We start from the raw sequence: 18,298 nt of genomic DNA, 5'->3' as shown, positions 1-18,298 counted from the left end.
AGATTGTATTTATACACAACCTTTCTAGAGACACTGTCCATGATAGTTTGTGGTTGCTAGGTTGCTCCTGTGTGTGTGTCTCTCGCTTGTTAGTTACTTTGGATAAAATCATCCGGTAAAAAAACTTCATGTACTATAATGGTATTGCATTTCACCACACTGGATTTTGTCATTCTGTTCTTTTGTCAGCACCGTTTGTTGACTGACAGAAACACACCTCTGCAGAGTTAGACTACACTCATACATGTGTGACCACACTTTCAAAATGCAACATAATGTCAAGGTTACAAGTTGTACAAAGAGACTGAAAGATAAATAGGACCAGATTTAATTATTAACCAAGTGTGGACCACACAAAATTCAATTATTGGGTCGTATGCTGGCTGATCAACAAAATGCCAACAATATTATCCTTAAGGAATATAACACTGGCTTTATTTACAATACCTTGGAGTAGATCAGCAGTATTTATGTCATTAAATTAATATAGATAAATATGTTTATATTGTTGATGGTTTTAAGCTGCTGTGATCCTAATTCAGAGTAAAGAACTGCTAGTGCAATTGAGTTGCTGTAAAGTTAACCTGTGTTAAAAAAAACATTTGGGTTAAAACAGCATTTTCATTTTTTACCTTAAATATAAGATTTGCTTATATACGGTACAAATCTCACTGCAAGATGAAAAAGGACACTTAGCCCAACATTTAACCTTCCTCAACTGAAGGAAATGCTCTACTCTACAGCTACTGTAGCTATCTGTGGAATTTAGGACTTAAATAAATATTGCTGAAGTATATAGAAGATGGCTAAAAGTATTTAGAGATATTGGGTTAGATTTTTATTTTGGGTAATAAATATGGTTATAAAAATAGCCTCAGGAGCAAATTACTTTTTAAATGGTAAATGTTCTGCACTTATGTAGCGCATTTCTACCTGTTGGCACTCAAAGTGCTTTACACTGCTTCTTATTCACCCATCATCTTATTCACACTCACAATCACACACACACACATACACCGATGGGGGAGCTGCTATGCAGCTGGCCAACACTCACGAGGAGCAACTAAGTTGGGGTTCAGTGTCTTGCTCTACTTAAACTTAAAATTGAACATTTTATTTAAAAAACAAGACTCCTAGTGTTTAAAAAGTGAATCACAACATCAAAAACTATATGCTGTCATCTAGTGGCAGATTCGGTTAATTGATGGTTTTGAGATGTTGACGCTTCAAACTACTGAGCTGAGCTGGGTGCTAAAGTGTTAATGGCTTTATAATTATTGTATTAATAATTGACTAAATTAGAGCTGCAATTGATGTTTATACTAATTAATTATATAATTTTGTATTAAACAACTGCTTGGATTCATGTAATTCAATTAATAAGCCAAAAGGACAAAAAAAAAAAAAAGTCATGCACACGCTTTTAACCAAAATAAGAAGTCAAATCAATGAGATGGAAGTGTAAGGACATATGAGAGTCAGCTGATGCTGATGATACCCAACTATATTTATCTATGGAACTAGATGAAAATAATAAGTTAATTAAGCTTCAAGCCAACAAGACATAAAGGCCTGGATGTCCCACAATTTTTTTACCTATAAACTCAGAAAAAACTGAAGTCATATTATTTGGGTCCAAAAATCTCAGAAATATAATGTCCAACCATATCGTTACTCTAGATGGCATAAGTCTGGCCTCCGGTACTACTGCAAGGAACCTTGGAGTTATTTTTGACCAGGATTTGTCCATATCTAAAAGAGCTCATAGCACCATATCATCCCAGTAGACCACTTCGATCTCAGAATGCAGGCCTACTTGTGGTTCCCAGAATTTCCAAAGGTACAATGGGAGGCAGAGCCTTTAGCTATCAAGCTCCTCTCTTTGTCCGTCTCCCTCTCTGTCCCTTTCTGCAGGTGTCCCCGACTTTGAAAATGTGTGTTTTCCAGTGTGCAGCAACTGGTCCTAACAACCTGCCCGATGTTTTGTTGTTACTTTTGTTGCTCTTTTTCTTTTCTCTCTTCACTTTTCACTCAGCCCAACCGGTCAAGGGAGATGACCGTCCACCCTGAGCCTGAGTTTTTCCTCTCCACTGTTGCCTATGGTTTGCTCCAGGGGGAATTGTTGGGTTCTCTCTATACATCTTTATAATATTGGCTTCATTCTTTAAAGTGCCTTGAGATTACTTTGTTGTGCATTGGCGCTGTGAACAGTCACTGCCAATGATATTGCTGAAGTATATATGTATATGTATGTACGTATGTAATTCTCTCAGAAAATTGTTCCAATTGCAAATTTTTTAATATTCACATGCTTATTGTTTTTGTTTGCACTGGAACAATACAACAAACTGAGAAAAAAAGTCAAACTTGATAAAAATTCACACAGAACCCAAAAAAATGCACTGGGCAAAATTATTGGAACCCTTAACTTAGTATTATGTAGCCCCCCCTTTGGAAAAAATAAGTGAAATCAATCGCCTCCTGTAACCATGAAGGAGTGTCTTACATTCATGGTTACACGAGGTTCAGTGTTCAATGTTTGCTACCTGTCGTCCACCGCCACCACACCTTGAGACTGCCTGTTTTTTTTCCTGGCCTGGTGGAGGCTCAGAAATCTCTGCCCTTCTCCTGGAAGGGCTTTGATGTCTCCAAGAGACATTTTTTTCGGACCTAGTTCCTTGATAGGCTGGGCATCTTCTGGAAGGGTGATCAGACTTTGCCCGAGAGGTGGCCTATTATAAGTGGAAGTCTGTTGCCCTATCACCCTTCCAGAACCGAACTATAGGTCTATTAGTCACCAGCCACCGCAACCTATTTGCAGATTCCTTCAGTCTGCTCCTGAGCCCCTGCCTGAACCTGTTCCTAGGGCACCTGCCTCCTCTCCAGTTCCAATCCCTGCTCTGGTCCCTGCTCCTGTTCTGTTCTTGATTCCTGCTGCCTGTCCAGGTTATGATCCTGTTCCTGTTCCCGTCTCTGAGCGGGTCGACGCCGCATCCGCTTCTGATCCTGTCCCTGTCTTCGAGTGGGCCGACACCAGTACTGATCCTCCTGTTACTGTCCTGACAGACAGGAGGATCTGTTGGTTCCTTGTGTGAAAAGCTTCAGAATGATCGACTAGCACTAAGAAAGAAGATTTAGCTGCAGGTTTTGCAGTCCACTGGAAATTCAAATTAAAATTGTACACATGATATTTTCGACTTTGTTGTATAATCAGCTTGTTGTTTTGATTTTGCTGCGCCTTGGTTCAAACACTAATAACCATTCACAATAAAGTGAACTATTGCATCTTTATTGATTAGCTAAACAATTTTAATACTCTCATATGCAACCATCACCGACTTTCCCCAATAAACATTCCAGGTTTGCTTACGCTGAGTTGTTGCTCTCGGGCTGAGTGGGAATGTGGGGAACAGATGAGTGGGAGAGGAATTCCAGATCTACCTTCACTTTTGAACTCTTTTCCGAGGAACTTCTCAGGGGGATTGGTCCAACTAAATCAGAGAGAGAAGCCCTCTCGACTTCTAAGTCTGTCTCATCCCCTGGCACGCCAAAACCCATGCAACTGTGGAGAACACGTCTCACTCCTGAAGAATGGGATAGACTACATAAAGTGCAGACCTGTCCTGTAAAATGAGGAACTCAGTAGGAGCAGGGAGGAAGCCTCTGTGCCGCACTCTGTCTGGTTCTGTCTCTGACCTAACTTGAAAGTGACGCTGCAGCTTTCTAACTGCTCGATTCCCCTCATTGACTCCGATGCAAAAGCGGAATTTATGGACGAGGACCTGGCTAGCAAGCTGGGTTTTCCCTTAGTTAGTACACATTTTCATCTGAGCCCTGCACAATCCTTTACTTAATGTGAGCTCCCTGCAGATGGATCTCACCACTATGATTATTGAGAATCAGAAAAAGAAAAATTATCCTTTCTGATCATTTGGTCCCCTCAGCAGCTTCTCATTCTTGGCTCAACTTCGCTATTAAGCCACATTGAGTGGCTTGAGGGTAAAATATTCCAGTCTGTTTCTCAGAGAAGCGATGATTCCATCTAGTTCCCCCATCTATGGAGCTCCCTTCTAACTAATGTACCCGAGATTTACAATGACCTTAATCAAATCTTTAGCAAAGACATGGTCCCTTCCCTTCCACCGTCACTGGCTTTCCACCTCATGAGTCACTGGCGGCCAGTGTCATTCACCTCTTACAATCTCCAGAGAGTGCCGTTTTTTTTTTTTCATTGGACAGAAGGACGGGGGGCTCCGACCCTGCATTGACTGCTGTGGATTTAATCAGATTACTGACCCTAACCAACAATTCACAACAAAGTAATCTTAAGGCACTTAAGACCCAAAACCCAACACTCCCCCCTTGAACAAGCCCTAGGTAAAGTTGGACCGGTTAGGCTGAGTGGAAAGTGGAGAGAGACAAGAAAAGAGCAACATAAACATCAGGCAGGTTGGTAGGACAAGTATCTGTGCACTGGAAAACACGCAGCTCCAAAGCCGGGGACACCTGTGAAAGAGACAGAGAGAGGGAGACATTGAAGGAGAAAGACAACTACGGGACAAAGAACACAAAGGGTTAATGTCATGCAGTGATGACAAAAAAATGTGGAGTAAGAGAAGAGTAGAGAGGGACAAGAGGAGAAAGGAGCTCATTGCATTAGGGGGAGGGTCCCCCAGCAGGTGGTATGAGGTCTTTTAGATATGGACAAATCCTTGTCAAAATTAACTCCAGGGTTCCTTGCATATATCGGGTGGGCCCTCTGTGGTGGACTTCGCCTACCACGTTGAGAACAGAAAGCTCTCATCATATCACTATGCAACTTATGTTTTTAACTATTTCAGTTTTTGACTAGTTTAAATGTGGTAATATTTCAAATGTATTCTTCATATCTTATAACTCACTTTATTTTTGTAACTTTGTAATCTCAGAATCTTTCAGTGTAGTATATTACATTTTTCTATTCTGATTATTTCTTAAATTTTATATAATTTTATTAAATGCCAAACTTAACCTTTTTCTTTAAGTAACACACAAAAGTGCCTGTTCGAGATTAAATCACTGATCTTTGCATTTTTTGTAAGATCATATCACTGTGCAACCGCTGCAGGCTTTGGTTACCACAGGTGACATAGACGCTTTTCGTGTGAAGATCCTGATGGCATCTGGGAGAACTGCCTCCTCCTCTGATCCTGAGCTTCAGAGACCCCGGGGACTTTCAAGTAGGAACACTAAACTCCATGCTTAAGCTGTATGAAAGGCTAATGTCCTAAGACAGTGGTTCTCATTGACCAAAAACACCTGATACTGGTGATCAGCCGTTGGTGGATGGAAAACAAGCAGAGCAGGGATCCTTGAAGACCAGGATTTAGAACTACCCTCCTAAGATATACCACAATTTCATTTCCTAAAATGAACCTTAATTTAGAAATTTCAATTAAAGAACCTACATTCAATCCCTGAGTGAGTACTAAGGTTAATTTTATCACCTCTCTGGTAAATTTGTTTTGTTGAACATTATGAATCATTACTGTTCACTTTTTTATATTATTATTATTTGAACCATTCACTATGCACCTGTATTCATGACATTTAAAACACATCCATTATCTGTAACCACTTATTACGTCCTGGGTTGTGGTGATGACAGTGTATCCCAGCTGTCACTGGGTGAGTGGTGGGGTCCATCTTGGACAGGTTTCCAGTCTATCTCAGGGCCAACACAGATACATACACATGGTAAGTGGTAAATGGACTGTGCTTTCTCCCTATTGGTACTCAAAGTGTTTCATTCACACTCACAATCACACACACGCTCACACACCTTACGGTGGTGCTGCGATGCAGGTTTAGGGTCTTGCTCAAGGACAACATGTGATCGACGGGGATCGAACCAACAACTGTGGGATTGATGGATGACCCCGCTACCTCCTGCACCACAGTAACCCCAAGAACCACTCACATTCATACCTACAGACAATGTAGAGTCACCAGTTAAGCTAACATGCATGTCTTTGGAGTGTGGGATGAAACTGGAGAACCTGGAGGGAGCCCACATGCAAACTCCACACAGAAAGGACACAGCTAGCAGTTTGATTCAAACCACAGACCTTCTAGCTGTTAGGTGGCAGCGCTAACCTCTCCACCACTGTTCTGCCCTAGAACAATAAATATTCATTTATAATACATCCAGTGACGATAGATGACAGAGATAAATCATCTCAGGATTCACTACCTTTAATATGTGACTGATTATTTAAGTTGCTCTTGTTAATTAATAAATAGTATTAATATCTATGCCTAATTTGTAACCCTACAACAAGGATAAATTGTTGACCCTATTAAGCAAGTTCAAGTGTCAGCATACTTTGTCAAAAAAGCTGATTCTATTTTATTCTTCTCAAATATGCAGAATCACCAGCGTTAAGCTCAGTGCATAAACAATCAAAATACACGAAAGCTACGTTGTAATCCAGACCCCAGGGTTTCACTACTTCTGCCTGGAAGTATGACAAATAATGGGAGTTTAACTCAGAATGAAAATAACCAGAATTCGTCTTTATGATAATTTCACTGTTATGTTTAGCATGTTCCCACACACACAATTACAAAATTCACCGGTTTCTGTCCTTCAAGAGCTTGCACGGTCGGAGCTTCTTAAACCATGTCCATGTAAACCAGATATAAACAAACGTTCTCTAAAACACAGGTTTCCACATGCTTGTGAACTGGGGGGGGGGGTTTCCATGAGTTCACCCTGCAAATAACGAACGAGTTTGTCTGTGTTCTTGAGAGGACAGATGTTAACTCTATTACAGCAATGATGAGGAATGATTAGTATGAAACACTGACCCAGATTCACGTACAGGGCAGTTAAGTTACAGAATGTGCAGCGCAGTCTATATCTAACTTTACCTGGAACCTGTCTTGGAGATTAGGTCATTTAGTTGACCACAATCACTGTTGTTTTGACATGCAAGATCACAGTATGTCCATCGACAAGCACCAGTGCTATGATTTAAACCAGCTTGTAAACTTTGCCATGTATGTAAACCTTCTCCAACAAGAGTGTATTAACTGTGGATGAGTCTTGTAGAAAGGACACCCTTTCACACGGATGAGTCCCTCTTTCAGATTTCAGATTTTAGCTTTGGTGCCCTGACTTTCTACATGATGCTCCTGTGACAGGCTTTATTGTAAACTATTGTCTCCCACATACAACCTTGTCTGTGTCCCAGTGGATTCTCTCCACCCTTCAGCAGTGGATTTCATAGGCAATCTGAGAGTCCATGAACAGGCCTGTGTGGTTGAGAAACATCCCTTCAGCCTCTGATGTGATCACAGGCTCAGCCTCTCCTCCCTCCCCCGCCATTCTCCTCATGGTCCGTATGTCCTCTGGCTGCTGTTGCTGCTGTTTGTTCGGAGCCAGAGTGGGACTCATGGTCTGGCCGGGCCCAGAGGAGAGAGTGTGGCTGGAGGTGTCAGACGGAGCAGGGCAGCCCAAGTTAGTAATGGAGACAGCCGTGGGTGGAGCAGGAGGCAACACAGGCTTGGCCCTGTTGAGAACGTACATCTCATGGCCGCGCTCATCACGGTACTCCTCCAGCTGGGCAAAGGTGGTGGGGCCATCAGAGTAGTCGTTCACGTACAGGATGCTCTCCTCCTGCAGGGTAAGATTTACCATTATCATTTTACACAGCAATTTCTGATCAAATGAAAAGTTACACACAATTCTACTTACCTAGACATGTCAACACACACACAGCCTAGACATAAAAGTCACCACCTGAATTTAACTAAAATAGCTAAGAGCCTTAGCTGCCAACAATTTCTTCAAACCTAACCTGAATGTACTGAATGACCAAGTTTTTTTCCTGATGTTTTTTTTCAAGATGACAAAGTCAGAATTCATCTAGCATCAAATTGTGAAAGATGTGGAACAAGGAGCATGTAATTTTAGTCTATAATTTCAGGCATAAACGGGGAGATGTACAAACTCCACTTTCAAATTCAAACTAAAATCTGGGATTTGGCAATTTTAACCTGTATCCGACAAAAGTACAAAGATAAGATTTGTCAGTGTATAAACTGAAACGTATGTTAAATAGAATCAAATTTAGAGTTTGATGCCTGCAATACACTCAAAATAAGTTTGCATATCCATGTTTACCACCTTTTCTTTTAATGACACTTTTGAATCGCCATGAGAACCCTCTCATCACTGCCACAGGTTCCTCTAGGACTTAATATTTCAAATATTATCAGGTGACATATTCCAAAGTGTGCATGAGCTGAGACATCAGCTTGAGACAATGTTAGAAATGTCATCATGTTGGATGTAGTGGAGTAATGGCCTGACAGACACTGAGCAGTGAGAAGATGGACAAAGGACTCTCTTTGAATTCTCCTGCTCCATTGACTTCCCGGGAAAAGATGTTGTCTTGATCAATTACTGAAACTTCAATCAAAGTTTATTGCACCTTTCATACAGACTAATGCAATGCAAGCGACTTTATAGATGATTGAAAAGTTGACATGAAGGCAAACCATTTTAGAGCAATAAGAAAAAAAAACTACAGAACAAGAAACAAAAGGAAAAAAATATCATCAATGGCTCATCATAAAACAAAAACATAAAAACAAATTCATTTAGTGTAAAAAAATATAGATAAAACAAACAAAGGACAATGAATAATAAAACATGAGAAAGTTGATAAGACATATCAAAGGAGACAAGGGTGGATGCAATATTCAAAACTTAAGTAAGTATTTCAGTAAAAGTATAAATACACATACAAAAAATGTATTCTAGTAAACGTACCCACTGACATTTCTACTTACATAAAAGTAAGTAAGTACATGATTTATATTTTACTTAAAGTATTAAAAGTAAAAGTACTTTGTTTCAGTGTACTAGTGCTGTTATATGTCTGGTTTTCGTGTCTAATTGTGGGCTAACCTACGAAAATGAGTCTTTGACTAAGTCATGGTAAGAGACTTTAAGTTGTAATTATACAACCACTGAGAAAATGTCCAGAGAGCTGGAAATAAGGTGAGGACGCACAGAATTAAAGAGCCACAGAAATAAATCCCTTAACGAGAACAAAACATGGCTGTGGTTCTCTTGGAGCATTATTTGCTATTTCTACCTGATTTAATACCAGTAAACAGTGGATCTTTGTGTGTGATCCCACTGTGCACTAGTACACTAGGCTGCCTTCCTTCAGGAGAGGAGAACAAAAATCATGTCATTCCATTAATTATATCAATGTGTGATCAGCAGGGACCTCTCTGTCCCAGTTCTTAGTGCATCCAGAACTCGCTTTGTTCTGCTCCATAGCTCCCCCTTTCTGAGGGCACGGAACAGATAGAAGGTTCAAGAGGTTTTTGTTTCGGTAAACAGGCTAAGCACAGCACGGACCGGCTCACTTTGAGTACTGCTACTATGTCAATAGGTCGTTTAAATAAGACCATGGAAGTAGGAACTGACACTATGCCGTCCTGCACTTGGTTTAGTGAAGAGATTCTTGTCTGGCTAGTTATTGGTTTTTAAAACAGATAATGTGGTATATTATATTATTATTATACTACGAGACAAGGAGACCAATAAATACACAAATAAATAGAAGATAAAAGACTGAACTAAAAATAAACTTAGTTTAGATTAAAATACGGGTAAAACAGAAACGAGGACTGATATAAAAACATGAAGGAAAAAAGGAAACACAATAATGAGCATAAAACATGATAATAAATATGGATATATAAAAGTAAATAAATGCAATAAATGAATAGTACAAATAAAATATTTCAATTAAAAACCCGGCTATAGAGGAGGGTTTGACTTTGCTTTTAAAAACATCCAGACTCTAAAAGCTGCCTCAGCAAATGCTTCTGTCCTGCACTTCGGAATAACTTAAAGGTTTGTGCCAGAGGGCCTGAGAAAGGACCTGGATGGCAGCGTATTTCTCCTAAAATCCCAATATTCATCTATAAATCAATGGTTCCATCAAGATTATGTAAGTCACCTATGTCATGGGCTCTGGTGGACCCACATACCGTGACAGATGCTGGATTTTGCACCTTTCACCAATAACAGTCTGAAATGTATTTTTCGTCTTTGGCTCTGAGAACATTCATTGTTCCCTAAAACAAGATGAAATGTGGACTCTTATTGCAGAGAGCTGATGTTGGGCTTCCTCTTGGGGAGGAGAGTATCAGTTTGCATTAATCGATGCCGTGGTGGACAGGTTTTCCAAAGTAATCCATGTGGCTATATTCATCATGGTAGCATGATGGTTCCTCATATAACACTGCCTCAGGACTCCACGTTTTCTTGTGTTGAGAAATATCATTTTGATCTGACTGAAAATTCTCCTTTGGTAGTTGCTACTTCCCCTCACCTGTTGCTATTTACCTTTCGAATTTTGGAATCACCTAGAACAGTGGTATTGGGATATTTTATAGACTTTTCAGTCTTATTCTGCCTTTGTCCCAATTTTTTTTTAGTGTGTTGCCACAGATCTACCTTTGCTTGTATTTCCGTAACACAATGAAGTGTATCAGTGAAAGGACTTAAAAAATTACTGCATTTTAGATAAATTCCAACCTCTTTTGGAAATGGGGTTTGTAATTTGCACTAGCTGCTTTTATATTGTATGTTACTAAAGACCTTTAATTGTCTTTCCTATTAACAGCAGTTTAGTGTCACCTTATGACCCTTACATCAGTTCCAGAAGAAAGGTTTATAATGACATGCTCAGGTGGTTTGCAATCAGGGACAAAAGTGCTTTCGTACAGTCTATGTAATGTGTCAGAAAACTATTTTTTAGTATGTACTGTATGTCAGTTGTTCTTAGAATGTCTAAAATCTAGAATACTGCAGCTCCTCTCACTTTATCAGGCTCGACATGAAAATATGACATGACTTTCTTGGTTATTTTACACTTGTTGCGGTAAACGGACACACACCTTCTCAGCTCCATCAGCCTCCTTCTCGCGCTGGTGATGTCGACTGTAGATCATGGCCACCAGTAGCAGAGCAGTTAGAGCCAGCAGGGAGATGCCTATAGCAATGGCGGTCTGAGTGGCAGCTCCCAGAGCGCTGAAGGCCATGCTACCCAGAGCGTACAAGGGTTCCCGGCTCACATCGGAGCCCAGAGCAGTACCGTGGTTCTTCAGCCGGGGCCAGGCAGGGGAGTATGGAGAGGACACCTGGGACCATGACGCCCAGATGGAGGAGGAAGAGGAGGAGGAAGTGGATGAGTTAATGGCGAGTTGGAAGGTCACCCTGGCAACGCCTCCTGCATTCCAGGCTTCACATTCATAGAAACCAGCGTGAGCCACTGTCACATTACTGAGAAACAGCATACCGCTGCCAGTGTCGGGGTCAAAGCGCTCGCCATCAATCTTCTGCAGACTGACTCTGCTTTCACCTGATGTCTCCTCTGCTCCACTTGCTCCACCTCCCCCCACACCCACCTCCTGAACCAGGCCTCTGGGAGAAAGCACCACTTTACCCTGGGATGCCTTCCTCCAGGTCACCTGCAAAGATGTTCAAGTAAAAAAGGTTTATCAACCCATGAATCAGATTCATCCACTGTTTTACTGTCAGACAAACTACACTCTTAAATAACAATAACAGTTTGGAATTTTTCCGTCTTATAACAATCATCATGAGCATGAAAATAATTCTCCTGTTCATTCTGGACAGTGAGGGGGCACAAAAGCCTCCAACTTAGTTCCTCCCAGTGAGCGTTGGCCAGCTGCATAGCAGCTCTGTGAGTGTGTGTGTTATTGTGACTGTGAATGGGTGAATAAGAAGCAGTAAGCGCTATATAAGTGCAGACCATTTATCTGTAAATCTCCTTATCATCTGATAAATCATTGGTTATGTATAATCTTCAGCTGATGAGAGACAAGTTTAAAAGCTGAAGCAAATCAGTGTCATGGAAACTGCTTGCAGCCACCTGTGGCCGAGGGTAACCAGAGGCATGGCAGGACACCCGGAGGCTTTCTCCCAGGCGCACAGCTAGCCTCCTGGGCTCCAGTTGCACCAGTGGAGGAATGCACACCAGGCTGTTGAGGGGGACTTCCACCAGGCTGAGGTGCGAGAGACGAGGTGGCTCAGTGCAGACCAGTCGACGCTCTGCAGAACTGAGCAGCCGCTGGCCCGCTTCATCGATCCAGCTCCTCAACCAGTGGAGAGCACAGTCACAGCGCCATGGATTGTCTACAGCAGAGCAGAGGACAGCAGCTTAGGCTGGAACATAATAATGGTTAAACAGTGAAGGTCCTAGTTGGTAACTTTGGCCACAAGATGAAGATTATGGAAGGATTATATGTATTTGACAGTATTATGAACTGAATTGGGCTGATCTTTAAAAAACAAGCGCTGCAATGATTGGGGAGATATTTTAATCTTAACTAGCTTCTAATGAATTATTGGATCAATCTGGAGACCCAGATTGAAAATGAAATGAAAATGAAATGAAAGTTTATGAAAATCTCCTACAGAATAATGTAGATAATGACCATAAACACTGACTTCCCATAAAACCTAGAATAGAATTTAAAACCCTGCTTCTTACATATAAAGCTCTGAATGCTCAGGCTCCATCATATATAGAAGACCTCATAGCACCATATCATCCCAGTAGACCACTTCGCTCTCAGAATGCAGGCCTACTTGTGGTTCCCAGAATTTCGAACAGTAAAATGGGAGATAGAGCCTTTAGCTATCAAGCTCCTCTCCTGTGGAACCAGCTCCCAGTTCAGATTCAGGAAGCAGACACCCTCTCTACTTTTAAGTCTAGGCTTAAAACCTTCCTCTTTAATAAAGCATATAGTTAGTTAGTCCCTTTCCTCCTCTCTTCCCTCTCTCTTCTCCTCTCACCCCACAATTGTCACCACTGTATGACATTAACTCTGTGTGTTTTCTCCCGTAGTTGTCTTTGTCCTTCTCTGTCTCCTCTCTGTCCCTCTCTGCAGGTGTCCCTGATTTTGAAACTGTGTAAATTTTCCAGTGTGCAGCTACTGGTCCTACCAACCTAATGTTTTTTTGTTGCTTTTTATAGCTCTTTTTTTCCCCTCTCTACACTTTTCACTCAGCCCACCCAATCAAGGCAAATGGTCGCCCACCCTGAGTGTGATTCAGCTGGAGGTTTCTTCAGTTAAAGGGAGTTTTTCCTCTCCACTGTTACCTATGGCTTGCTCAAGGGGGAATTGTTGGGTTCTCTCTATACATCTTTATAGTCTTGACTTTTGTCTGTAAAGTGCTTTGAGATGACTTTGTTGGGAATTTGTGCTATATAAATAAAGTTAAACTGAATTGAATGGAATTAAAAATGAATTGAATCAAAATGTATCGATTAAAAAATGGCTCCAAACAACAAAATCCACCTTTTAGACTAATGATGGTAGTAGAACATGGTAACTAGTTCTTTTACTAGTAAATATTTTATGACTAAATTTATGAGCTCAAAGCACTTATAGCTTTAGGAAAAGTAATCATATCAATGTGTCTCAGGCCAGAGGTGTGTATAATTACATGTAAACCAGTCTCACCTGTGATACGCAGCACCTGCAGGCTCACCAGAGGTCGCAGGGATGCTGGGCCAATAGTGTGAAGATTATTCCTGCTTAGGTCCAGCAGAGCCAGAGAAGATAAGCCTGCTAGAGCCTGGTCAGCCAACATCTCTATACTGTTGTGCTGCAAATGGAGCTCCTGCAGACGCTGCAAGCAGTGCTTTATATTAAGTAAGACTGAAGAAAACAGCAGGGCTCAGCATGAAACTGAATTTGTATTGAGTTTATTGTTTAAATTAGTAAAGATGCAACAGTCTTGATACATGTGCTCTACCTGTAAGCCACGGAAGGTGTAGTCCAGCAGACGCGTGATGTCATTTCCAGCCAGGTAAAGAATGCGAAGGTGTTCAAGTCCCTGAAACATATCAGCTGTCACCAGGTGAATCCGGTTCCCATTCATAGCCAACTCCAACAACTGACCCTGGTTCTGGAAAGAGCCAGGCTCCACTGCTGAGATGGTGTTGTTCTAGAGAAGGATGAGTAAAAGGTGACCAAACAAAAAGCCTTAATGTTACTGACGATGGTAAATAGAGTAAAAGCACCGCAGACAAACACTAAAACAGAAACATACTGGACAGGTGAAAATTCCTTCGTGGCAACAAAATTTAGGACAAAATGTATTTCTTTTAGTGCTTTTTTCTAGATTTCTATGTATGTTTGTCTTTATATTAAGAGACAATTTTTGCATATAAAAAGGTAAAGAAGGATAAGAAATGAAAAAAGTTAATTATAATTCAGCTTTTATGCTGCAGATTTAGATTTCTTTGAAAAGATATACTTGGCATTACAAATTTGTGACATTAATAACATAAACATTCTGAGTATTATCCATAGGATGTGATCTGTCCATGTTGCACCTTCCTGTTCATCCACTAACAGCTGGGATCAGCTTTAGCAACCAAATAGAATAAAAGGTTCAGAAAAGAGATGGATGGATGGATCATAAATACACTAAACAAAGTATAACTGGTGATGTGGATGAGAGGACAGGAGGTTGCACTGAGGTTAACAAAAGCCTAGTTCCTCAGCCCTGTCAGTGCTGCTTGTTACCTGGAGGTACAGGTAGTGCAGGTGCCTCAGCAGAGACAGGTCCTGTTGACGGATCTGACCAATCACATTGTCCTGAAGGAAGATGGTCTGAATGAAGAGAAGGCCAGAAAGATAGAGGGTGGTCAAACCAAAGGACGGCTCAGTACTGGTGACTGTGTACTGCTAAATGTATGTCTGTCTATTGCATCTTACTTTATGTATGACTTTTGTTTGGGTGTTTATTTCTTTGGAAGTATCAGTTGAGATTAGCCACACCAACCCACCTGTGTGGAGTGGGGGACGTGTTTGGGGATGTCCCTCAGGCCGGTGGAGCCACACTCCACGGTGAGGCTATAGCAGCGACAACTCACGGGGCACGAGGGAGACGCTCGGCTAGGAGTGTGGACGGACAGGAGCATCACGGAGAGAAGCACCAACAACACAGCCATCACACCAGCAGAGAGGACTGAGGGGAGATCACAACAGCGCATTAACAACTGAGCTCAACGTGTTTGGTATTTTACGACAAATCACCAGCACCACGCAGAGAGGTGAAAAATAGACATAGTGCCTGTAACCACTAGGACAGAATGGTCCCTCCTGGGGATGGATTTGCCAGTGCACAGATGTTCTCTTTGTGATTCTTTCCAGCTGCACTTTGGTGTAGGGGTTTAGGTGCTGTCCCTTCAGCTTCATCTCTAAATACGTGTAAAATGGTTCTGTGAAGTCTATAACATTGTTCATGCAGCTGGTCTTAACTGGAAATCGCAGGCACCATCATAATACCGATTAGTTAGTGTCATGAAATGTTTTCTGAATGAATGGAAATAAGCTTCTTCTTGCACTGACTAACTGCTCAGTCTCTGTTCAGAAGCAAAATAACTTCAGATCATTCTTCTTTACAGGGAATACTTATGTCAGGATATTAATTATTGATAATAATGAATGTGTTTCCAGTAGAAATCCTCTATTACTGCTGTGGGAAACAAGAGTGAAACAGAGCCCAACTCAGACTCAGTAAAAGTAATTTATGAAACGTGCATCTTATATCTTACTTCTAAAGAGTTGAACTAAACTGAAGAATTAAATTATTATAAATGATAATACTACCTATAACTTGAGAACTCTCAGTACCTTGGCCACATTCATGTGAACAAATGGTGGTATTGAATAATAAAATGGCTCTGGAAACCTTGTAGAATAAATTCCCAGGCCTCACAGAGTGTTTAGGACATCGTTGAGTCATTTGGTTTTAGTATGAAAGTGCAGAAAATACCTCTGTGAAAGAAGGAACTGTAACAAACTGGTGGTGGAGACGAAGTGAATTCGTTCACTGAAATAATCTGGGCTCTGATAACACCAGGACAAATGAAAGGCATTCATCTCAGTCTCATCTCATCCTAGGAACCGATGGGAACTGCTGCTTTTTCTCTGTCTATAGGGACGGATGCAATGAATTTGACTGGTGCTTGATTAAAGGGAGCACTTCAACCAACAGCCTCGTTCCAACAAATAGATGACATTTGTATCATCTGACATACAGAGGTTAATGAAAGTGCAGCAGTAAATCGGCTACAGTGCTTGAGTAAATGGGACATGATATGCAGAGCGCTTACAGTTGTCAGCAATAAAACATCCCAACAACAGTATAGAAAAAGTCCAAAATAAATAATGTACTACATGAGAATATTAAGATTCAGTGTAAGATTGGTGTCTGTGATGCACAGAAAAACACAAAGCTTGAATTATGATAAACAGGCAACATAAAAAGGAAAAGGCTGAATTAACTCTCGGTCTGTCTGATCAATCCAAGAGATCCACCATACATTCATTTAAGTGGCCTATACACTTTGTAAGTGAAGGATAAGGTTTTGTACTGGACTGTATTACAGTATTTGTTGTTTTTAATACTTCTCACATCTCTGCAGAACAACACCACATTAGCTTTGACCCCACACAAAACCCACAAAAGGTTAATGTTACACTGTAAAATCCACAACTGTCTTAACTTATATTTTATAGTTAACTTTACTCAGTTGTCAAGAATATACATTTCTTAGTGGTTTTCATCAGGTTAGAGGTAATTGCAGGGTGATTTGCAAATGGTGCTTAGTCTGCTAGGAAAACTTAGGCAAGTATTACCACGGTGAGGAAGGTGAGTATTAATGGGTTGGGGTGATTCCTAAATCCTGTGTAATTTGACCATTGACCTTTTTCTGCCCTTGAAACATCATCTGCTTCCATTTGATAAGGACGGAAAGAGAAAATACATTCTTTGAAAGTGCACTGTTGCGAGAAAATGATAGTTCACGTTAATGCAGTAGTGTTGAGAACATTTTACAATATGGTGGGATTGATATGAGAACTACATAATTACAGTTCATGGACAAAAGATACTTGTGCACAGCAGAGAAAAAGAGAGAGATGGGGAAACTGCAAGGGTTAGTGCAGTATACAATAATGTAGTATTGTGTTATAGTCTAGTATTTTTACAATAATAGTAGTAGTACTAGCATGCTAAAAGACTTTCAGGGTGGGGTTAAGAAACCAAAACTGAAGATAATGTGACAGTAGAAAATCGTGAATAACAAACTTTTGTCAGATTGAAATTAAAAATAACCACTACCGTCAGGTCCCATTTTAATAGACAGGTTTCTCCTAAAGTATAACCGTTAGATGTATTACATATCATAATTTTTAAAGTCTTAAAAGTTTAGGTGCAGCTCTGCAGGTACAGTATGTTCAACCTAGCAAAGCCTCCCTGCTGACGGATGGAGGCCATGTGTCTTCTGATCGACTTACTGAATCAAACCCAGGTATCTCGGCGGCAAAGCGCATCTACAAACTGCGCCCACCTGATCCAGACCCGTGTCTGCGCACCGGTACTAACCCGGGCTTAGTGTCAGGACGTGCAGCAGAGCAGCAGCATTCAGACGTATCCGAGGTGACCGAGCAGGAGCGATCCTCCCACTGACGTTTTATTGTTGTTTCCTACCTGGCCGAGGACGGATGGAGACGGACGAGGTACGGAGGGGGCCCCGACGGTGCTGTCTGTCCTACTCCTTGTTCCCTCTTACTTGTCCAGTCCGAAATATTTTATAGATGTATTGTCGGCGTTGGAGATGTACGCAGAGCAGCAGTTGATGCTTGTTTCCAAGGTGCGCAGAGCGCAGAGGGCCCGTCGCATCCTCCGAACACAAAGCGCGATGATGAGTGCAGCGGGACGGTGTCAGGAGAAGCCGTAAATGTCGGCACCAATTGGGAAGTGCTGCGAAACAGCTCAGGAGTCTTTGTTAAAGCCTGACCCGCGGATGCTGACTCCCTCCTCTCCACTAGCGAACCCTCTTCTCCTTTTGGTGTGAGACGCCGCTCAGGACCACAGTTAAGACCGCAGTTGCAAGGCTGCACAAAAACAACACTTCCGCCCTGGATCCTTCAAAATAAAGTGCTAACACGAACATGTAACCTGCAACCTACATCATATCCACACCGCATCCAACCCTCCGCGCTGACGTAGGGAAGCGATATAATCCGCTTCATTTACGAGGCAACATCCTACAACAAACACAATCAGAAATGTCTTACTGTACTGTTTAGAAAAGGGAAACTGTCTCCTTCCTGAACATCATTTTCTCAGCGTCTCCTAACACATAGTTTTAAAGACCTTTCATGTGTGACCATAGCC

At 41.3% G+C, this 18,298-nt stretch overlaps 1 protein-coding gene across 5 annotated transcripts; it reads right to left on the bottom strand.

Moving 5' to 3' along the window:
- Nucleotides 1-6,534: 6,534 nt before the first annotated feature.
- On the bottom strand, nt 6,535-18,056 carry LOC137131509 (leucine-rich repeat-containing protein 24-like). 5 transcript variants are annotated; one of them, XM_067512879.1, is made up of 8 exons: nt 17,416-18,056; nt 14,898-15,079; nt 14,635-14,721; nt 13,859-14,050; nt 13,564-13,732; nt 11,967-12,229; nt 10,969-11,541; nt 6,535-7,660 (listed from the first exon to the last, which is right to left on the bottom strand). In XM_067512879.1, exons 2-8 carry the CDS (start codon nt 15,060-15,062, stop codon nt 7,253-7,255), a joined length of 1,857 nt encoding a protein of 618 aa, XP_067368980.1. In that variant the 5' UTR covers nt 15,063-15,079; nt 17,416-18,056; the 3' UTR covers nt 6,535-7,252. The 5 variants fall into 5 exon arrangements, with proteins under 5 accessions (XP_067368980.1, XP_067368979.1, XP_067368978.1 ...); XM_067512878.1 differs by having other exon boundaries at nt 17,504-18,056; XM_067512877.1 differs by having other exon boundaries at nt 17,609-18,055.
- Between the last annotated feature and the right edge of the window lie 242 nt (nt 18,057-18,298).

The sequence above is a fragment of the Channa argus genome, chromosome 8 (genome assembly GCF_033026475.1).
Source record: "Channa argus isolate prfri chromosome 8, Channa argus male v1.0, whole genome shotgun sequence".
NCBI classification, from domain to species: Eukaryota; Metazoa; Chordata; class Actinopteri; order Anabantiformes; family Channidae; genus Channa; species Channa argus.
Note: the sequence above shows the minus strand (reverse complement) of the source record. Positions and strands in the feature narration are given on the sequence as shown.